The 23,506-nt window shown below is 41.4% G+C and overlaps 1 protein-coding gene across 40 annotated transcripts in view; it reads left to right on the plus strand.

Annotated features, from left to right (window-relative positions):
- Window positions 1–23,506, plus strand: part of CDKAL1 (CDK5 regulatory subunit associated protein 1 like 1) — a 951,913-nt gene that overhangs the window by 650,207 nt on the left and 278,200 nt on the right. For 24 of the 40 annotated variants that reach the window (XM_005665623.4, XM_005665617.4, XM_084967551.1 and 21 more), the window contains one exon: window positions 12,379–12,950. The exons of the other annotated variants lie outside the window; for them this stretch is intronic. In XM_005665623.4, the coding sequence (XP_005665680.2) occupies window positions 12,379–12,570 (192 nt within the window). In that variant the 3' untranslated portion in view covers window positions 12,571–12,950. Of the gene's footprint in view, window positions 1–12,378; window positions 12,951–23,506 lie in introns of those variants that run through there. 40 annotated transcript variants of the gene reach the window in all.

The raw sequence follows: 23,506 nt of genomic DNA on the forward strand, positions 1-23,506 counted from the left end.
ATTAAAGGAGAAAAAGTACATTAGGAAGCATCGAAGGAAAGAAAGAGGTTGTTAGAGAAACAGTTTGAAGAGTTAATGTTCTCAGGAAGACTCAATCCTACTGCTTGAGCCCCTACATCCTGAGGCTATTTTCTATCTTTGCCCAAGGCTTTCCCCACCCCCACCTCTAGCCCAAACCCCACTAGAGCTTCTAACTCAACCACATAATCCATGACGGGGACTTGAGACTGGCATGTGCCTACAGTGGATTCTCTAGTCCGCATGATACACCCAGAAGTGGAAGTGCAGGTTGTCAGGTGTGCAGGTAATGCCCCACTTCCCCAAGGTGGTTATGTTAATTTATACCACCAGCAGCAGTGGTGCCAAAGGGGTCTGTTCCCTCCACATTCTCACCCGCACTTAATATCGGTAGGCTTTTAACTTTCTGTGAATTGGTGTCTGATTGTGTTTTTAACCTATATTTCTCTAATTATAAATGAGGTTGGCATTTGTTTGCTTGTTTGTTTATTGTCTTTTTAGGGCCACATCTGCAGCATATGGAAGTTCCCAGGCTAGGGGTCGAATTGGAGCTGTAACTGCCGGGCTGTGCCACAGCCACAGCAACACAGGACCCAAGCCGCATCTGTGACCTACACCACGACAGCTCACAGCAAGGCTGGATCCTTAACCTGCTGAGCAAGGTCAGGGATTGAACTCATGTCCTCATGGATACTAGTCAGGTTCATTATGGCTGCAATGGGAACTCACAGAGGTTGGCATTTTTGAATACATTTATTGGTTTCCTCTATATATTTATTCATATTTCCTCTTCAGTAAAGCATCTAGGTAAGTCTTTTGCCCATTTTCTTCTCTTGAATTGACACCTTCTTATTGTTCTCCAGGATTCCTTTATATAAAGTCAGCTATTTGCAAAGCAATTATCTTCTCACAGTTGGTGACTTGTCTCTTGACATGCCTTTAGAACTTGATGTATTTTTGTGACTTAAGAACTATTTCCCTACCTTATGGGTTAGAAAGGTTTTCTGCCCATATTGTCTTCCGATAATTTCCCACTTTTGTCTTTCCTGGGTAAGTACTGAGTCTACCTGGAATTGATTTTTTTTTTTTTTTAAGCATGGAAGGTAGGGGTCAAATTTCATTGTTTCAGGTATGAATAATCAATTGTTCAGGAAATGTTACTGAAGTCCATCTTTCATACTGGTCTGCAATGCCTCTGTTATAAATCATGTTTCCACATGTGTGTAAATCAGTTTCTAGCCCTATTGTCTGGCATCTTCCTATATTAGTTATCTATTACTGTGTAACAAATTACCACAAAATTTAGAGGTTTAAACAAATTACCAGAGCTTCTGTGGGTCCAAAATCTGACTCAATACCTGTTATAAGGCTGGACTCAGGACATGAGACAGATGTGTGGTCTCATTTGAAGGCTCAGCCGGGGTAGGAGCTGCTTCTAAGTTCTCTCATGTGGTGATGACAGGATTTGGTTTCTTATGGGTTGTTAGAGTGAGGTCTCAGTTCTTTGTCGACTCTTGCTCAGTTCCTTCTCGTGTGGGCTTCCGTATAGGGCCACTCACAATGTGGCAGCTGACCTCCCTCAGAACAAGAAAACAGAGTGAGAAAGGTGGAAGCCACCGTTCTTTGAATCCTAATTTGAGAAGTCACATCCCATCATTTATGCTGAGTATAATTAATTAGAAGCAAGCCAGTAAGTACAGCCCCGAGTCCCGGGGAAGGTGTTGAAGGAGGATGTAAATACCAGAAGCAAGGATCATTGGGGGCCCTCTTAAAAGGCTGCCTGCCACGCTTTTATAGTGATATACATAATTAAATCTCTTAACAGTCACCTTCTCTCGGTTATTTTAAGTGACTTTTGGTAGAATCAGTATTTTTTACTTTTTAAAACTATCCATATTCAGAATAGGAAGGATGAATGGGCATGCCTTGGAATGGATTTTCTGGAACAACTCATAACAGAACTTTGGAAGCGATAGGAAAATAGGCAGAGATGTGAACATTCTTCAGATCGCCAAGTTCAGCGTAATTACAGTAGGTGTGTACCATGTAATTTTTCTTAACTAGTTTATCTGAATTTTCCAAGCTAAATAGCCATCACCGTGATCTATAGAAAACATTTTGCATGTTAGCTCATCATTTATGAGATTCTTTGAGAGAGAACAAAGCCCCTGCCATCACCTTTATTCACTGTATGCCATGCATGGAGCTCACTGATGCTACAACCATATTTCCAGTGTCACTGAAATGATACTTGGGATGAGAGCGTTGTATTGTAATAGCAGTTAACATCACCCATGGTTTTTGTTTGTTTGTTTAAAACACAAACATCTCCCAGCACGCTCTCATGGTTACCTATTTGGACAAAGCCCTTAGAAGTAATTATTTTGAGTTGAATTGATTAAAGATTAATCCAGCCAGTTGTTATGTCCATCAGCATCCTGGTTCACAGCTCCCTGAGTACACTCCATGGAATGAAGATAGATTCAGTTGCGCTTTAAGAGATGATCAGAAGGACTTTATCATCAGGGAAGCATTTCGACCCAGTTCACTTTCTCTCGCTTTAACTTCGCCACACCTGTGGAGCAGCTTTAATTTGTACTAATGCTTATTTCCAGCCAATAATTTGGAAGAGATGCGTTTAGATTTGTGCCGCTATCATAAATGTTGTGATCGCAGACGTCGTAGTTTTAAGTAAGCTTCTTGAGGGTTTGTGTGTGTGTGCGTGTGTGTGTGTGTGTGTGTGTGTGTGTGTGTGTGTGTGTGTGCACGCGCGCGCGCACGGGTCTGTGGCTGATATTTAGTTAGCAGAAAAGAGAACTGAGAACTATTATTAATTCTGAATCTAATCCCTCCCTGCCTCCACCTCTTATTTTGGTAAGTGTAACAAGTTAAAAATTAGGGAAATGTAAATTCATTTGAATGGATATTTGATGCTAAATTCAAGCAAGATTAGGGAAGCTAAGGAAGATGAAAGCATTCAGATGGAAGCCCACAATGGAGTGTTGCGAAGGCATTGCAAAGACTAAGTAATCACCTTTGTTTATCCCTTATTATCAGGGATTCAAGCAGCAGTGTGCATTAGAGATGCTTACAGTGGGAGGGGCTTCCTTACATTTATATTTTAGGGATAAAATGCAGTTATGGTAAAGATAGCTTTCTGATATGGAAATAATTTTGAAGGCAGACTCCTCAAAATTGGGAGGTTTTGAGGTTCTTTTCCAATGGTATATTGTACTGCATTACATATGTTTTAATACCATTTCCTTGCATTGATAGCATATTCGATTTCAATAGGTTTTCGGCATAGGCCAAATGTTGAGGCTCAGCTGAAAAAAAAGAAAAAAAAATTATTCCAAATCCTAATTTATCTTGAGTTACAAGCTATCAAACGATTTTTCCTTCATCCCTATGAACTTCCACTTCAAGCTGTAACAGTGCCTCTGAGCCATAAGAAAAATGTATACAAAAGAAATATTTTGAATTCATTCAAAGAAATTCAGAGCTTAAGAGCTGTTTTCATATCTCTTGAGTAGGATGAAATACGATCTTACAGAAAATAATGATTAGGTGATGGGCCGATGCCGAGCTTTGGTTTTTGACATGATTATCTATCTCTTTCTTCCATCCGGCACAGTTCATGTCAGAGGGTTGGGATCCCCGAGACTACTCAGGGCATATCAGCTCTATTCCTTTTGTGGACATCAAGCCAAAACTATTCAGAATATAATCTGAAATGTATTTGATCATATGGTAGATAGTTTAATAATTTATGTTTGGCCTGACTACAAAGCCTTGTGTTTGCTATCACCAAAATAAGACAGAAACGAATATTATAGTGATTTTTTTTGAATGTGTACGTGTTTAAAACTTTTTCTTCACCATTTTAATGATCTGAGAGCAAGTACACCTTTGAGGTGAGAGGGGGAAATTACACATGAATACTTTCTGATTTAGAATTGCTCATGCCCAGAAGTGGTACAGAAAGGCTGGCAGTACTGTGCTCTTGTCATGTCACTCTGTGACAGAGGTTTTATAATGTCAGTTTTCTCCCCAAATAAGTGGAAAGGTGCCGTTGATTCCAAATTTAACTTGTTGATCCTGTTACAAGATGAAGCTCCTGTAATGCTGGTGGACTGTACATATAGTGTTCTTTCCCAAGGCTGTAAGACCTAGAAAATACTCCCATTTTTGGTTTGAAGATAATGGGCGCTCCTAATTATGTGCCACAGAGATGCTCCCAGTTGGAGAAATGTCTAGAACAACAGTGGAGCGGGGTACCTTGGCACCTGTAATCCCCTGTATGTCCTGGTCCCTGGTGATGACACAGAGTACCGGGGCGAGGCTGTCTTCAGTCCAAGAAGAGGAGCTGTCATGTGGAATGTGATTGCTGGGCCCTGGCAGCACCTGCAGGTGTCAGGGACAGAAGAACTCATTTAGAAGCTGCCCTGCAAGATGGGAAGACAGGTGGCAATTCTCTTACAGGGATGTCTTTTATTTGAGCAGAACCAGACCAACTGTTCCTCATTAAAGCACATTTTGCAGCATGTTCTAATGTGACAGAACAAGTATGTGTGTATGGGGAGGGGTGCATGTGTGTGCAGAGAAAACCCAGTGACGCACCATCCGCAGGTCACATTTACAGCGTCTTGACATGCCTCAGAGCTCCAAGACAGGTAGCTGTGAAATGCCTCTGCCTGACCTAGGCTGGCTTTCCTGTGTAGGGGAACATGCAATAACACCATCATCTCTGTGTAAGGTAGATACAGTCTTTTGGGTAGGAATCTTGATACTAATAGTCATTTTTATAAAGTACAAAGTTTTTCTCATTTCTTTATATTGCATTATGAATGCCTTGCTGATACGTCACTACCAGGCCAGACTTAGTATGACCAAATCCAAACCTCTCCTCTGCTTCCCTACTGACACCTACTCTCGGTACCTTGGGCAAGTACTTAAGGTTGGAATAAACTCCTGTTAACTTGTTAACTACTTCGCCGGGAGCCTGAGAGGATTGAAGGAGAGAAGGCAGAGAGAGTAGAGCCCTGCCAGACACGTGGTGAACATTCCAGAAACACTGCTTCTTCCACTGGGTATTTTTACACAGAGCTTATCCTTCTCCTTTCTTGCTGGTTCCTTCTGCCTCTGGTTCTGCTGCCATGTTACAGGTTTTACAGTTTAGAAATATGTTCAGCAAGAAGGGACTGCAGGAGAGGTGGCTGAACAGCATGACTTTCTTCCACTGGAAGGGCAAGTCCATCAGCTCCCGAGAAAAGGATTCTTGCAGCTGTATGAAAATATAGAGAATGGAAAGGAACAAGTCGAAACACAGATATCCCTTCAGGAATCGTTGACTGACCACCTTCTAGGCATCCTTGGCTTCAGGTCCAGTTCTTTTGGCTGAAAGAGCTGTGGGAAAGACGATAAGGTTGCTCCCGGAGGCCCATCTTCTCAGCAGGCAGCTTTCTCAGCACGTCTCCGTTAGCTCCGCAGAAGGAAAGGGCCTTGGAGGAGGCCCAGCCCCTTGGCACCTGTCTTCCTCCCCTTCAGCCTCAGGGTTGGTGGTGACAGGTACTGGGAGGCACCCTGCACCCTGTCCTGATAAAGACGGAGGGCCTGGGCTTCTGCTGGGCCCCTTCCCTGGTGCAGCTGGTTCAGCTCTGCCTGATGCCGAGATGGTCAGAGCCTGGGTGAGCATGCAGGCTCCAAGTGCTGTGCTGAGGGCCGGCCAGCAGGATGCCCAGCCCCACCGGGCGGGCCCCTGACCCTCTCAGCTGTGTGCTGCTGAGAGAGGTTTTCCGAAAGGAGCCCCATCCAGTTCTGAGAAATTGGAAAAAGAGGGGGCAGGTGGCAGATCGTAGGTAGAGGGGGGGTGGCTAGGTTGAGCCGAGAGCAAGGCCCAAAGGTTTTATGCGAGGTTATGGGATTGCCAGGGACTCGTTTCTTTCCTTTTGAGTTTCCTTGAAAACAGCATTACAACAACATTAGATATGGGAAGAAAAAGCAGATATAAAAATGGCCTGGTGGCACATCTGACTGTTGATTTCCTCTTTATAAATTGTGATAGCCAGGTCTCCTTACATACGGAGAGTTTATATAGGCTGGTTTTAGTAGAGCCATTCCAGAAGGCTCACTCCACAGACTGAGAGTCCAGGGAGGAAGAGGTGCCAGCTTCACAGTGGGCATAGCCTCTCCCTCGTGGGTTAGAGCTGCGAGGGCAGCATCCAGGACAGGCCATCATCGTCTCGGCACCATTGCTACGCGCTGTGGGAGGCTCTGGTCTTCTCCATTTTCCAAGCCACACTCCTGGAACGGAATATAATAGTAGCCCTTTATTGAAACCTCCTGTATTCCAGGCACTCTGCCCAGGCTCTGGGCATATTCATGCTAACCATTTCAACAACATCTTAAATTAGATATTGGTATCCTTGCTTCATAGGAGAGGTAGCTAGGCTTGGAGAGCTTAAACTACTTGCCCAAGGTCACACAGCTGATAAACACCTGAACTTAGATTCCATTTCTGGTCTGCCAGAATCTGAAATTCATGCTGTTTATTATACCATGTGCCTCCTGATGGTATGTGGAAGAAACAAAAAGTTTAAATTGATAAGCCATGTTTGCAAAGCAAATAAAATAGTGACTTTGTAATTTTGCAAAAATAGTATCAGAGTCAGTGTGCATATTCCATTAGGACCATAAAGTACTATGGAGTGTGTTCATCGTAAGTGAGTTTAAATGTTCAGGTCAGTTAATCTACATCTCGTTTAATCCTCGTAACAAGCCTGTGATGTCCATATACTCACGGCATCTCCATTTTCAGGCGATTTTTGTGTCGAGTCAAAGAGAGGATAAATTATTTGTCCAAGACTCTTCAGACGGAGGTGGGATTAGAGCCCAGAGTCCACGCACTTATTGCATCTAGAATTGGTCTCACACGTTCCCCGGGGCCTTAAGTGTGCCTTAAAAGGCCGCTCCCTCCTTTCCCTATTGATACACAAGTAACTGCTGGAGAAGAAGGAAATAATTCAAGATCGGCTATAGTTACCATCCCAGCTGTCTTTATCTTCAACTGATTGAAACCTGATCCCTGGAGTTTCTGAACATCAAAGTTGTTTTTGTTTTGGGTTTGGGGGCACTTTTTTTTTTTTTTTCAGCATGTGTGCTTCTACTCTAATAGAGTTACTACTTTAATAGAATTTGATAAGCTGTAGTTTTGAAAATTAGTAGAACATGTTTAAGAATTAGGAAGTACGTATGTTTAGAAATTAATCAAGGGAACAGTGAGATTTACAAGGGAAGAAAACATGTTAATTAAAGTTAATACTTTCTCAGTTTGTCCTTAGTCTGTGACTGGATCAATACATAGACCTTTCTGATTAAACCAAGGTCACATCCTGCCTCATTTCAGATTTCTGTTTTGAAAAAGGTATTTCTAAGTGGAATTTGATTTCCTGAGAATTATAAATTTGAGAGTTGATATTTGGTTAGTTTTAATAAACAATAAAATTTCTCATATTTGATACATTATAGTTTGAGGGATACAAGTGTATCTTGAATTTCAGGAATTAATAACCTCGATAATGTTTAAGAGGTTTATAGAAGAGTCAAGCTTTCTATTTACTTTCCAGAACTATTATTGACTATGCCAAACTTTTCTCTAAAGTCAGTTATATACACTGTTCTACATGAGTGTATGTGTGTGCGTGTTTAAACTTTATCTTGCTGTTGGTTGTTTATCATCACTTCATCTTTTTATTTTCATTACATGCTAGAAATGCTACATTACTTTTTATTCCTGAATGCTGCTTCTGACTGTGTGGAAATCTGCAGTAGTTGTGCATTTGCATGTTTGATTGAGCATCTTGGACTTTATGAGAAAGTCCTTGTATTTCCTGTATTTCTAAATTACTTTTCCTTGAATGTCACAGTGGTGGTGACAATTGAAATGTACAAAGCTAGCTGACTACAGATTACTCTGTCATCTGAGAAACTTTTTTTCAATCTTATATTTAAAAATGTATCATCACCGTCCTTTAATCAAGATCGTGCAGTGGTACAAGGTGAAGATAATAAAAGAAGCACAGCATGATAGAGACAGGCTACATTTTCTCTCTCCTGCTCTGTTGTCAAGCTCTCACCTTGATCTTAGGGAGACTGGCAGGTCAGGTGGGCTTCTTGTGGCTGCCACTGCACTTCCCTATGATTCTGTGATGCAGACTTGTTCCCTGGGAACAGGAGAGCGGCTTGGCACCATATGGGTCCGTTAGGTTCAGATGTGTTAAATATTTGAGTGGGGGAGGGGGAAATCAGTGCCCAAGGAAGTTGAAGACAGCCACAGATAATCCACTGTGGTAGTTTAATAGGTAACTTAAATTTTGAGCAAAATTTTATGGCAAATGAGTTGGAAGGAGAAAAGGAAGAAGCTGTGTGAAACAAAAGTTGAAGTTGAAAGTGGAGGGTCTTTTTCCCAGGCTGAGAGCACAGGTATGTTACCTGTACTGCACCTTTGTGAAGCAGAATATACGACAAACCCAAGCAAATGCTGAAGGCTTTGAGTCTTACCTAGGTCTGCCCAGGCAGCTTGATCCCTGGCCTGGCACCGGTGATCACCAAATGGCAGTTTCTGGAATTGTAGGCACAGAACTAAGGTCCAGCGTTCAGGACTCGGGGTGGGACAAGGGCAGATTTTCCCTGAAGCCACTAAGGCCTAAGATTCAAGGGAGGGGCCCCTTCCAAGACCCTGTACGTAATTTCATATTTATGTTTTTTAAAGAGAAAGCATTGGGCCTCAGAATTTCTGGATTTGTGAATCTCCTGACGTTATCGGCAGAGTGTGAGTGGGCTGTGGGTATCTATGTTCATGGACACTTCCATATTTCTCTGTAAGGACAGTCTGTAGTCTTCACCAACTTCTTAAAGACATCTGTGACTTAAAAAGTTCAAAGAACTCGGGTCTAGAAGAAATTAATCAACCTTTTAGTTCTGGTCTTGTAAACCCAAGCTTAAGAAATGGTGGTTTAATTGCTGGAGGCAACAGCTCGTGACTCGTGTACAGCCGTGCCTATTGATTACCAGAGCCATAGATCAGCATGGTTTTGATCAGTTATGTCTCACCTGGAATACACATCCTCATATCCATCCAGCCATCCAGTCATTCATTTCTAAACACTGAGAAGAGGGCTTGCTCTGAACTTGGAGCTGTGCAGGTTCCAAGAACCCAGAGATGAAGTGGTCAGCCTCTCTGCTTTTGAGGGACTCACATAGCATCTGTCATTTCAGCTGTGGAAGGACTGTATTCCTTTCCCAGGTTGCCATATCTATATGAGTGCTGGCCATGAGCCCTTGGGGCTGGTTTTTTGTGTGTGTGTGTTTGTGGTTTGGGGGTTTTGGGGTTTTTTTTGTTTTTGTTTTTGTTTTTTTGCCTGTGCCTACAGCACATGGAAGTTCCTGAGCCAGGGATCAAACCCGTGCTACAGCAGTGACCAGAGCTGCTGCAGTGACAACTCCAGAACCTTGGGGCTGGTTTTTTAACCAATCAAAATGAAAGCTTGTCAACATATTCCCAGCTCCAGACTATCATGCAGAAAAAGCCCATTTTACAAGAGAGCAGCTTCCTGGGGCAGGTTTCAGGGCATCACCAAGCTCCAGCCATTGCCTGCTCTGCTGTGGGTTTGATGACTCCACTGTGAGCCTCCTTGTCGAAAGTTCCCGGTGCAGGGACACCAGCAGGGTGTCAGCCCAGATACCTGAGGAGCCCAGAGGTAAATAATCTCTTTCTGCCATTGACAGATTTATCCTTGAGGTCAACAGCACTATTAATTTTGCAATTAGTCTTCGATGGTCAAAGCAAGAATTCTTCCACATCCAGCACATGTAAATATTAGCTGATGGAAGTTGGGTTGTGAAAGTTATTTTCATTTCCACATTTCTGTTTGTACCTCCGTTATCCATGCACCTGAATCCTGGTACCATTGATTCTACCTCAAACGTCTGTTGTTCCCTCCTTTCCGTGCCTCTGCCATTGTCCTAAAACAAGTCCTTATCACTGTCCACCTCATCCATCGCCCCAACTTGCCCCTGGATTCGCTACCCCAATCTGCTCCCTCCCCTCAATCCAGCCTGCACACTTCTGCCCAAGTTACCTTCCGTAAGACATACTTCCAGTGCTTCTGCTGTGCCTGGTGAGGCTGCAGGTCCACGCCGAGGCTGCAGCTGTCACCAGAAGATTGTTCAAGAGCATAGAAGGAAAGAATAAGCAAAGCGAAATGGTCCTTCCAAGACATTTTGTGCTTGTGTGGATTTCTGACTTTTCCAAAGTTGTCCCAAGGCTGTACTGCCTCCCAGCCACCCCTCCCTCTGCACTGTTCCTTCCCTCCAGTGTTTTCTTTCCCCACCCCACCTCCATCTCTCACTGTGTTACTCAGGTTTCAACGAGGGAGGCACTGATTCTAAAGCCTGTGCCTACCGTGGAAATGTAATAGCATGGAATTAAAATTACACTTTGAAGCACTAGAACCACCCTGAGAGTGGCCAGGTCCCCCTGTACCCTCCTCCCCTCACCTGCTACGACGCATCAGGGAATAGAGGGCACCGCAAAGGCTTGCAGTCACATCTCCTAGCTCCTCGAGCTCCCTCCGCTTAGGGTTTCCCAGCCTTTCCATGTCTGGTACACAGAGAAATGACAGCAGTTATGTGGCACCGCAGGGTAAGTGGAGGGGCTGGCCATGGGGGCTGGATCCCTCTGGCCCAGATGTTCCTATGTTTGGATGTTCCCATGCTGAAGAAGTAAGTCATGGCTTCTTACGTCAAACTAAAGAGCTTCTGCACAGCAAAGGAGACCATCAACAAAGGGAAAAGGCACCCAACCGAGTGGTAAAAAATATTTGCAAACCATATATCTGATATCTGATACAGAGTTGATATCCAAAATATATGCAGAACTCATACAGCTCAATAGCAACAACAAAAATAAATCTGATTTTAAAAATAGGCAGATGGGGAGTTCCCAGTGTGGCACCGTGGAAACAAATCCGACTAGTATCCTTGAGGATGCGGATTTGATCCCTGGCCTTGCTCAGTGGGTTGGTGATCTGGCATTGCTGTGAGCTGTGGTATAGGTTGCAGATGTGGCTTGGATCCTGCTTTGCTGTGGCTATTGTGTAGGCTGGCAACTGTAGTTCTTAGCCCACCCCTAGCCTGGAAACTTCCATTGCTGTGGGTGTGGTGGCCTTGAAAAGCAAAAAAAATAAAAATAAATGGGCAGAGGATCTAAATAGACAGTTTACCTAAGAAGACTTACAGACGGTGGAGAGGTGCATGACAAGATGGTTATCATCACTAATCATCAGGGAAATGCAAATTGAAACCACAGTGGATGTCACCTCATACCTATTAGAATGGGTATTATCTAAAGAGATGAGAACTAACAAATGTTGGTGGATGTGGAGAAAAACGAACCCTTGTGCATTGTTGGTTGGAATGTAAATTGGTGCGGCTACTATGGAAAACCGTATGGACTTTCTTCAAAAAATTAAAAATAGAACTGCCATATGGTCCAGCAATTCAACTTTTGAGTATTTATCCAAAGGAAACAAAAGCACTAACTCAAAAAGATACATGCACGCCCATGTTCACTGCAGTGTTATTTACAGTAGCCAGGACATGGAAGCAACCTAAGTGTCCATCAGTGGATGAATGGATAAGGAAGATGTGGCACATATATACACATATACACACAATGGAATATTACTCAGTTGTAAAAAAAGAAAGAAAAAAAAGGAGGAGGTCTTGCTATTTGTGACAACATGGATGGACCTTGGGGGCATTATGCTAAGTGAAATAAGTCAGAGAAAGATGTAGAATCTTAAAACAAACAAAACAAAACAAAACAAAACAAAACCCTGAATGTATAGATACAGAGAATAGATTGGTGGTTGTCTGTCACGGTCGGGGCGGGGGCAGTGGCAATGGCAGATGGGTGACATGATGGATGAAGAGAGTCAACAGACAAAAGATACAAACTACCATTTGTAACATAAATACATCTTGGGGATGAAATGTATAGCGTGCTGATTTTAGTTAACCATACTGCATTGTATATTTACAAGTTGATTAGAGAATAGATCTCATTACAGGGGGAAAAAATGTAACTATGTTATAACCAAACTTGTGGTGATCATTTCACAATGTATACAAACATTGAGTCTTTATGTTATATACAATGTTATATTTCGATTATATCTCAATTTAAAAAAATAGCTCTTTTTAGGATCTAATACTTGACTGCTATCACAATAGTGCTTTTTTTTTTTTTGGGTTCTTTAAAATCTTTTGATTTTTCTCTCTGCTCCTCTCTCTTTATAGGAATTCAGAAATAGGCTTGGGAATCACCTGAATTCAATATCCCACACCTCGACTGGAACTCAACGAAATGCCGCAAGTTCCAGAATGGCACTGCAACTGCAAAGGCTACACCAAGACTGTGCACTGAGATTGTCGGTGGGCCTGGCTCTGTTGGCTCTTCTGTGTGCTTTTTTGGTCAAGGTCTATAATTAAAACATAACCAACTGAAGCATTTGTGAAGGAGAATAAATATCTAATTAAAATCTTCAAAGAGAAGGAGAGCGACCACATCAATTCTCAAAGGGCAATAATTTATACTGGTCTCTGCTCTTCAGCCACACTCTCTAATGAGGCTACCCCTGTCTCACGTTGTGTTGAGCCCATTGGTTATTTGACCTAAAACCTAACACCAGCTGCCATAGCATATCTTTTCAATTAAGCTCCTTTTGGTCTATTTTTAGCGAGAAATGCAAGTGGTTGCATTTTCTTTAAATCACCAATCTTCAGGTCAGAACCTGTTTGTACAGTGGATCGGGTCACCTCTTCCTTATGTGGGAAGAATTTTCCACTTTCAATAAACACTTTAAAATGTATCTTTCTCTTTATGCTTTGTTCGGGGTCTCGATGCTACAAACATCTTATTTCCCACAGCAGATGTGTTCCTGAAAAGTTTACTTGGAAACCTCTTTTTGGAACACGAGTCCTTTTGGAATGCACCAAGAGAGCCTGTCCATTAAAAGACCCTTGGCGACATCTTGAAAAGCCTGAAAAATCACCCACTTCTTCAGCACCCACAAACTTCCAAGGACTGGATTTGTCTGAAACAAGCTCTGCCTCTTTCCCAACATTTCTGATCGATTATATCAATCGCTTATTTCCACCTGACATTGGTGGCCTTTACTAAGAGAAGTGATTTCTTTCACACTAAAAGGACATGAATAAGTCTCATGACCATGAGAATTTAAATAAGTTATTTGGATTGTACAGTCACAGGGAAATCAGGCCCCCAGTGGTAACCATGGGACAGTTTTCTTTTTTAACCCCTACCCTTCTTCACCTCTTCCCTTCATCTCAAAATGTTCCGACCTCCTATGCTCTTTAAGGAGTCCAGATTAAAATTAAATTATGTCAAAAAAACAAAATACAGAAAACTTTCGTGTTAGGATATTTTTCCCAAACCTGGAATGTGCTTCTAAGAAGAGGTCACATTTAAAATGGCAGGATCTGCACATGCCCTTCTAAGAGCCCCGCAGTGAGACAGCCACTTGGGATCACCTGTATTGCCAGCAGGGAGAGGGAGCAGTGTGGGCAGAGTCCAAGCAGCCTTGCTGGATGCTTTTTGTCTTGAGGTATATGCAGTCATTCCTTTGTTAGTAAACAGAGTGGATTCCAGCATGGTCTTCACGTAACAAAAACATAGCAGACGTGGACATACTGCCAAAGGCCTGAAGTCATATCCACTGTGTAGGACACGAGAAGCACCTCACATCTGGTACTGATTGGAGACAGAAAGCTCTTTTTTCCTGGCTCCCTCTCTCTTTTCCTCTCTCCCCTTCGCTGTTTCTTTCCTCCCCTCGAGCTCTGAAACCTGTCTCTGCTCCACTCTCCTTCCTTCATTTTTTAAATGTATTAAAAACTTGTTGCACTGAAGTGTTGGTTTACAATGGTGTGTTAATGTCTGCTACTCAGCAAAGTGATTCAGTGATACATGTATATGCACTCTTTTCGTAAATATTCTTTTCCATTATGGTTTCTTGTAGGACAGTGAATATAGTTCTCTGTGCTTAGACGGTATAGGATCTTGTTGATTATCCCCTCCGTGTATTATGGCTGACATCTGCTCTCCAGCCTCCTCCATTCATTCTTATTTCTGTCAAAGAGTAATACACCCGGTGGTCCAACCGCCCCACTGCCCCTCACCAACTGTGGCGGGTGTGCTCAGGGTTTGTTTAGCCATGCAGGATGGTCTCCTCTCTGCTCCAGCTGTTACTCACGCTCAGTTAGGCTGCAATTCCACTCTGCTTTTTGGTCCAGAAAGCTTAAAAGCCCTACAATAGAGACGAGATCATACATGATGGGTGACCAGCTGGGTGGAAGTGATCTGCAAATCCAGCTTGCTTTTTCCATGACCTCCTGCTAGAGGGAGAGGAAAGAGAAGGGCGAGTGCGTATCAACCACACATTTAGCTTGTAGGAATAACTCTGACCTCGACTGAGCCTGGAGCTGTAGGGGCAAGTGTGGCATCAGTAACGCCATCCCCTTTCCAGCTCCTCTCCTGCCCATAGGGTGACTGCACATCTTACATCCTTCGGGGATTAGGCCAGTTTCGTGACCTGCTTCGGCCAATGCAATGAGAATGGAAAGGGCATGTCTTTCTTGGCAGTGGACGTGTTCAAGTCTAGTCGGCCAGGTGCTCTTCCCACCACGGGGGTGATTATGGACACAACTGTCAGGGTGAAGCCTCCTCCGCCGGGTCCCTGGGTCCCTGAGGGAGGTCAAGGAGCAAAGCTTCCCACTTATGTGTGCTAGACATTGTGCAGAAAAAGAAAGGAGTTCGTGTTCTGCTGAGTCACTGAGATTTTTGCACCTGTTATCAGAGCGTAAGCAAGCCTATCCTGATGCATACGGAGTCGGGCCTGATAGGACAATTGACTTGCAGTTTGTAAACATAACTGTTGTTATGCCTTGTGTTTTCATGCTTTTCCTTAGTTCCAAAGTCTTTTCTTTTTTCTTTAGTGTGGCTCTCTCTGCTAAAAAGGAAATCGATGCAGAGATATGTCTTAGTTCATTCAGGCTGCTATAACAATATCCTAGACTGGGTGGCTTCTAAACAACAGAAATATATTTCTCACAGTTCTTGAGGTGGAAGCTCAGGATCAAGGTGGCAGCAAATTGGGTATCTTTTGAAGGCCCACCTCCTGGTTCATAGATGGCCATCTTCTTACTGCATCTTACATGGTGAAGGGACACGGGAGCTCCTTTGCTCTCTTGTCAGGTTTCCAGTCCCATTCATGAGGGTTCCATCCTCAGGACCTCATCACTTTTCAAAGGCCTCACCTCCCGCTCTCCCAGTAGGGATTGGCTTTCAATGTATGAATTGGAAGGGGGACCCCAGTATTCAACCTAGAGCAAGATCTTTTCAATACTTTGACCAATTTTTTTTCTTAAATTCTTTCTTTCTTTATTTACCTTTTTATAACCACATCTGCATCAAGTAGAAGTTCTCAGGCTAGAGGTCAAATGGGAGCTGCAGCTGTGGCCTATGCCATAGTCACAGCAATGTCAGATCTGAGCTGCGTCTGCAACTTATGCTTGCAGCAACACTGGATCCTTAACCCACTGAGTGAGGCCAGGGATCCAACCCTCATCCTCATGGACATTATGTCAGGTTCTTAACCTGCTAAGCCACAAAGGGAACTTCTTACATTCTTTATTAGAGTAAAGTCAGCATATACATGTATATCATCAGTACCTGTGCATAAATCATAGGACAGTTTGATGGATTTTCCAGAAGTGAACACATTGTAACCACCACCAATAGGCTCCCCATGCACCTTCCCAGCCATTAACTCTTTCCCCCCAAAGGTAACTGCTCTCCTTCTTTCTTTTTCTTTTTCTTTTTTTTTCTTTTTTTTTTTTTTTTGTCTTTTTTGCCATTTCTTGGGCCGCTCTCGCGGCATATGGAGGTTCCCAGGCTAGGGGTCCAATAGGAGCTGTAGCCACCGGCCTACGCCAGAGCCACAGCAACTCGGGATCCGAGCCACGTCTGCAACCTACACCACAGCTCACGGCAACGCAGGATCATTAACCCACTGAGCAAGGCCAGGGACCGAACCCCCAACCTCATGGTTCCTAGGTGGATTCATTAACCACTGCACCACGACGGGAACTCCTCTCCTTATTTCTAACAGCATGGACTGGTTTGCCTGTTCAGGAACTTTATATAAATGGAATCATACAGTATGTGCTGTTTCGTGTCTGCCTGCTTTTGCTCAACCTTGTATGTGAGCCACATCTAGACTGTGTGTGGCAAGAGTTCATTCACTTTCACTGCTGAAGAGAATTCTGTCTTATGAATGTACCACACTGAAATTATCCATCCTGCTTTTGAGTTGTTACTAATTTTTTGGCTATTCGAATAATGATGCCATAAATATGTGTTTTGATAAACATGTATGTGCATTTGTGTGAACTTACATCTGGAAGGAATTGCTGAGTCTGGGCATTTGCACATGCTCAGCTTCAGTACGCACTGCCAAATGGTGTTTGGAAGGGATTGTACCAGTTTACATTCCCGTCAGTGGTAGCTGAGAATTCCTGGATGTGGTCCACTCATTAACGTGAACCTGCCGTTCTCCCCATTGTTTCTTCTCATTGTACCTTTGACTTTCTTCAGCAGAACTTGTCTCTGTTTTCTCTCATCCAGGAGTCAGTCCTATTTTAATAATAATGGTAATACTGATAATCATCAACTGTCTAGCCTTGAAACATGTCAGACAAAATGATGTGGACTTTGCAAGTGTTAACCAGTCCTGAAAACACAATTCCGAGATAGGTATTATTATGATTGCCATTTTACTGATAAAGAAAGTATAAAACCTACAAGATTAAGTAACTTGCAAGGGACACAGAGCTACTAATTTGTAGCGGCACAATTTGAACTCAGCCTGACTCCATAGCCTGTGCTCCTATGCTGCACACTCTTCTTGCTCCCTTGACCCCATCTTCCACCTAAACTTGACCTGTGCCAACAGAGGTGTATCTAGGATTGACCCTGTGGTTGCCTGGGTTCTAAGGGAGCCCAGCCCTTCCCTCCACGTCATCCTGTTTCAAGAATGTGCATGTTCCTTGAGGGACTTTTAAAATAAAGATTGATTAAGTTTCTTTTCTCTTCCTTCCTCCCTCCCTCTCCCTTTCTTTCTCTTTCTTTTTCTCTTCCCTGTTCACCAAGTACAAGACTGTCAATAGGATAATGTAACAATTCTTTGGTGAAAACTATGTTGTTGGGAAAATGTGTCTAAATATCAGATTTCCATATGTCGTTCAGTCAAAACATAAGGCTTTTCCATTGACTTCATTCCAGGTTGAAAATTTCAGTGTATATTATAAGATTTCACGGAGAGAGAATTAGCGTTTCAAATGAAGCTTCAAGAGGTTTTATCATTATAAAATAAGCATAAGAAAAAAACATAGGAAGGGAGAGAGGTAGAGAAGGGAAGAAAGGAGGGAGAAAGAAAAAAGAAGGGGGGTAAACAGTATAGTTAAGGCTTGCCTGGTCCATAGGCACCCCAAGGTGCTGCGGTGAACTCATAGGAGCTCTGTGGAATGTTTTCAATTTTTGAGGGAAACACAGAAACACCTATCAGATACCATCCAAACTATTAACTCAAAATGGTTCACAGTTTCAACATAAAAATGCACAACATTTTTTGATGTTACAGCATTTTTTGATGTTACCACATTTTTTAAGACCAGGTTTTAGGCAGTTGCTGTGATAAAAAACAAGTATCCAGTGAAAAATCAGTGTGTAACAAAAAATGAAGGTTATTTTATTTCAAGTATGAAGAATTGTGCAGTGCCCAACAGATGCACACCTTCCATTAACAGATGAAGTATGGGAGTTCTCTTGTGGCACAGTGGGTTAAGGATCTGGCATTGTCACTGCAGTGGCTTGGGTGGCTGCTGTGGAGTGGGTTCAGTCCCTAGTCCAGGAACTTCCATATGCTGTGGGTCTGGTCAAAGACAAGGTAACTATGGTAATTTTAGAATGAAATAGAGATATATTTATTTAAATTTACATGGGTTATTTTTAAACAGTTTTAGTAAGATATTAAGACACAAGTATTGATGAAGTTGTTAGGACCTACCTACTTAATACACAGAATGGTTAGCTGTTTCTCTTGGCCTGGTGGTGCCCTGAATCAAGAAAGCTTGGGAACTTCGTTCTATGATGCATCCTAATCTAGAGGATAGATGCCCAATTTATATTTTATCTGGGATCCTAATCGCTTCTCAATATGTTTTTAGTTTTTAAAAGTTAATTCATCAATAACACATGTTTGATACATGTATACTTGCTTTGCCATTGAGTTGATGTTTAAGGTGTTGAAACTATAAACATTGAGTTAAGGAACCATAAAAGAGTTAAGATCTTGAATCCACTGGATTCAGATCTGTTGTTTCTAGCACAAATCTGGGGAAGATAGCATAGGGAAAGTGCATGAGATTTCTGACATCAAAAAATGTTTAGTTTCCATTTGCTGCCAGACCACTTACTCTTTCTGAGCTTCATGTGTAAAACTGGGATACAATTCCATTGCCAGGTCATTGCAAGATGAAATGAGATCACATGTATCAAGTGGTTGGTTCTTGGCGCACATCGTTTCTTCCCTTCTTCCCTTTTCGTGATTCCTTTAGCCGTTTAAGCATGAAAACCAATTTTATAAATCAAGTTAGGTGTTTTAAATGCTGGTATCAACACATGACCACCCGCAAAGAATTATATATGGAATAAAAAGATTCCTGCCTCAAGAGACTGAAAGTCTAATTCTAACAAATGCAGCAAAGGAAGAAAAATTCAAAGAAAATGGATTGCAGCTGTATTTGAGGAAATCAGATTAATGAACACTGTGGAGCACAAGTTTGGGTGGCCAGTCTAAGATCAAGAAGGAGATTTTTTCCATGGCCAAAGATGAAAAGAGTAAAGAGATTAATGGGGAAGCCTAGAAGTCATGCCCTCCCCAACCCTACCTTGCGGGTAAAGGAAATGCAGGCACTATTACTCTTCATTAGTTTTCTGTCAATTATTTCCTACCAGTACTGTTTCCTAGAGTTCTACAGCCAGCATATCCAAACTGTATAGCAGTTGAAGTAAGAGTTTCATTTGGTCTCTTGTGGTCTTCCTAGTTTATGGGCATCTGAATACACTTAGGAAAAGAAGTGCCCAGAAAAAAAATGTGGGGGAAGAAAACCTCAAAAACCTTGGCTCAAGGTAAAGGAAAACTTAGAGTTCCAAAAAGCTGCAAGAACTAGGAATTTTAACTCTTGGTTTTATCTAATCTGCTTTTAATATGCCTAATTAATCATAATAACTATAGATGTTATCTCAGGCTGATTCCAAGGTCCAAGATTTTGACTTCTGTTTTAACCCCCAGTTTCCATAAAGAGGAATAAAACACATGTGGTTTTTTAAAACAGACCTGAAGATTTTTAAATAGATATAAAGCAAGCTGTTTACTTACCACTAGATATACCTGAGACCAACCTTTCTGACCTGAAGCATACCATCCACATAAGTAATGAGTCTAAGTACAGATTACAGCTTACTTTTAAATTGAGCATGAAAAAGTCACTTTGGGAGGACTCTGATGATACTCAATCCTGAAAGTAATTTTTTGTTCTGTCTTGTGAATCTTTGCCCTTGCAGGAGGAATTTGCATGAAATTTTCATTCTTGCAGATGTAAATTGTTTTGAAATAATCCAAAGTAATTTAAACAGTGGGTGAAGCATAAGATTTAACTGCATGTGTTGGTAGGGGTCCATGGGAAAATTCTTTTGTGGGCCTTGGCTCTCTTAAAAAAAAATACCTTGCAGCAAGACTTTTTTTTTTTTTTTTTCCTTTAAACACTAGATTTTCCCTCCTGACCAGCATGGACAAAGGAAAGTCCAGGAGCAGTTGGCTTCACAAATGAATCTACCAAACATCTAAAGAATAATTAACACCAATTTTTCTCAAACTCTTACCAAAAAAGAGAAAGAAGGAACACTTCCTGACATATTCTCTGAGATCAGCATTACTCTGATATCAGAGCCAGATAAAGATACTCCAAGAAAAAGTTGCAAACTAAAATACCATATAAATATAGATGCAAAAATACTCAATAAAGTATTGCAAATTTACTTCAATAGCATATTAAAAAAATTGTTTACCTATGACCAAGTGCTGTTTTTCCCAGGAATAGAAGGATAGTTCAATATAAAATCATTCAATGTAACATTAATTTAAAAAGTGGAGGGAAGATGTGATCATCTCAGCTGATATGGCAAAGACATTTGACAAAATTCATCCACCATTTCATTACAAAAACTTCTTAGAAAACTAGGAATGGGAGGAAAATTCCTCAACACGATATATGTGAAAAACCCACAGCTAATACCATACTCAGTGGTGAAAGACTGAGAGCTTTCTCCTAAGGTCAGGAATAATGATGCCCACTTTCACAGCTGACATTCAACATTGTACTAGTAGTTCTGGAATAAAAAGGAGTAAAAGTCAGAGTTCCTGTTTGGCTCAGCAGGTGAAGACTCCAACTGATACCCATGAGGCTGAGGGTTCAATCCCTGGCCTTGCTCAGTGGGTGAAGGATCCAGCATTGCCATAACCTGGCCTCAGATCTGGCATTGCTGTGTCTGTGGCCTAAGCCACAAAGTGCAGCTCCAATTAGACCCCTAGCCTGAGAACTGCCATATGCCATATGTGCAGCCCTAAAAAGAAGAAGGCGGGGCGGGGGGGGGGGATAAAAGTCATCCAGTTGGAAAGGAAGAGGAAAAATTATTTGCAGAAGACATAATGGCCCCATGTATAGAGAATTCCAAAGAATCCACAAGAAAACTACTAGAGCTAGTAAGCAAATTCAGTGAAGTCATAGATTACAAGATCAACACACAAAAATCAGTTGTTTCTATACAACAATGAACAATTCAAAAATTCAACAATTTCATTTACAATAGCATCTAAAGGAATTAACTACTGAGGAATAAATCTCACAAAGGTGGTAAAATATTTGTATGCTGAAAACTACAAAACATTGCTGAAAGAAATTTTACTAATGTAAATAAAAGAAAAGACATCCAATGTTCATGGATAGGAAGACAACATTGTTAAAATATCAGTATTACTTAAAGTGAGGTACAGAGTCAATACATTCCCTATTGAAACAACCTTTGTGGCAGAAATGGAAAAACCAACCCTTAAATTCATACAGAATTTCATGGGGCCCCAGCTAGCTGAAACAATCTTAAAACAGAAGAATAAATTTGAAGGACCACTTTCACTGTTCACAAACACTTTCCAACTTCAAAACTTACAACATGGCTACAGCATGTAAGACAATATGGTACCAGCTTAAGGCTAGATGTATAGATCAGTAGATGACTAGAGATCTCAGACAGAATTACTCACATAAATGGCCAACTGATTTTTTGATAAGGGTGCCAAGATTATTCATTACAGGAAGGATAATTTTTTTTCAACAAATGGTGTTGGGAAAACTGGATATCCACATACAAAAAAATAAAGCTGGAATCTTTCTTACCTTTCACCATATATGACAATTAACTGAAAATGAATGAAAGACATAAATAAACCTAAGAGTTAAAATTATATAAATCTTAGAAGAAAACGAAACAGTGACAGAAATCTTCATGGCATTGGATTTGGCAACAATTTCATAGATGTAACACCAAAAGTACAGTCAACAAAAGAAAAACTTTAGACTTCACCACAATTAAGAACTTGTGTCCATAATAGAGAAAATATTTACAGATCTTATCTCTGACAAAAGATTAACATCCAGAATATAGATAGAACTTCTCTAACTCAACAATCAAAAAGCAAAGAACCCAATTTTAAAATGTGTAAAGGACTTGAATAGATATTGCTCTGTCATGTTACCTACATGGCCGTTAAGCACATGAAAAGATGTTCAACATTATTATTAGGGAAATGCAAATCAAAATCATAAGATATTTCTTCACATTCATTAGGATGGCTACCACCAAAACAAAAAAACCAAGCCCAATAAAAATTAAGAAATTTTGACAAGGATGTAGGAAAGTTGAAACCCTCAAACAACATTGGTGGAAATGTAAAACAGTTCAGTCACTGTGGAAAATCGTTGGGCAGTTCTTCAAAATTGAAACCTAGAACTACCATATGACCTAGCAATTCCAGTCATAGTTATATATGCACAATTACTGAAAGCAGAGACTCTATTAGTTAATCTGTGCGCCAACATTCATAGCAGAATTATTTGCAATAGCCAAAAGGGGGAACCAATCCAAACGTCCACTGAAGGATGAATGCATAAACAAAATGTAGTACATACATACAATGAAACATTACTCAGCTATAAAAAAGGGGTGAAATTCTACACATGCTATAACATGGATGAACCTTGAAAACATGCTTAATGAAATAAGCCAGACACAAAAGGACAAATACTGTATGATACCATTTATAAAAGGACCCTAGAGTAGATAAATTCATAGAGACAGAAAGTAGAAATAGAGATTACCAGGAACTGAGGGGAGGAGGAGAGGGGGGTTATTGTTTAATGGGTACAGCATTTATGTTGGATATGAAGAAACAGTTTTACATACAGATAATGGTTACAGAACATCATAATGTATTTAATGCCACCAAATCATACGCTTACAAATGGTTCAAATGATCAATGCTGTTACACATATTTCACCAAAATAAAATGGCATTGTAGTGTAAAAGTGTATGGTGAATTTAAGAAAGAGTATAGCTAGAGCGAAGGATTTATAAGAGAAGTGCATGGAAATTAGACTAAGAGATAAGCTCAGGTTGTGATGTTTTGATTTTTTTTCTAAGGAATTTAGACTTTGGTAGTCGAGGAAGAGCCACTGTAGGCTTCCAACAGGCTTGTAAACTTGCAGGCTCTGAAGAGATGCCTATTGGAAAAGATTAAGCTGCGGCAATCTGGAGGGTGGCCTGTTCTCCTGTTGATGATTCAAGCCAATGGGTTCCCCTTACCTGACCCTACACCGCCACTTTTGGAAATGTACAATGTACTAATTGCTTTTCAGGGACTATGAATCAAAGCTTAGAGGGAGTTAAACTGTCCTCGGTTTTGAGTTTTTTATCAACTGCCAAGTTTCCAAGTTTGTCTACTTCCAGGAGAACCTTTAGCAAACCCCACTCAGCCAATTGGTGACGGTTCTTATTGCTATTATAGGGGTTGGCTTGTTTTACATTTGTTGCTGTGACATGTAACTGGAGCTGGATGTGTGGATCTCATCATTATTTCAATTAAAGAAGTGCCTCAGTAAGAGTCAAGCTCCTGTCTTTGTAGTTCAGCACATTTGATCCTTAATCTTTGTGTTGGCGCTCCCACACAGAAG

This window comes from Sus scrofa, chromosome 7, assembly GCF_054392235.1.
Source record: "Sus scrofa isolate SSC_HxYL_T2T_F1_AM1 chromosome 7, Sscrofa_HxYL_maternal_Yorkshire_Landrace_v2.0, whole genome shotgun sequence".
Taxonomy (NCBI): domain Eukaryota; kingdom Metazoa; phylum Chordata; class Mammalia; order Artiodactyla; family Suidae; genus Sus; species Sus scrofa.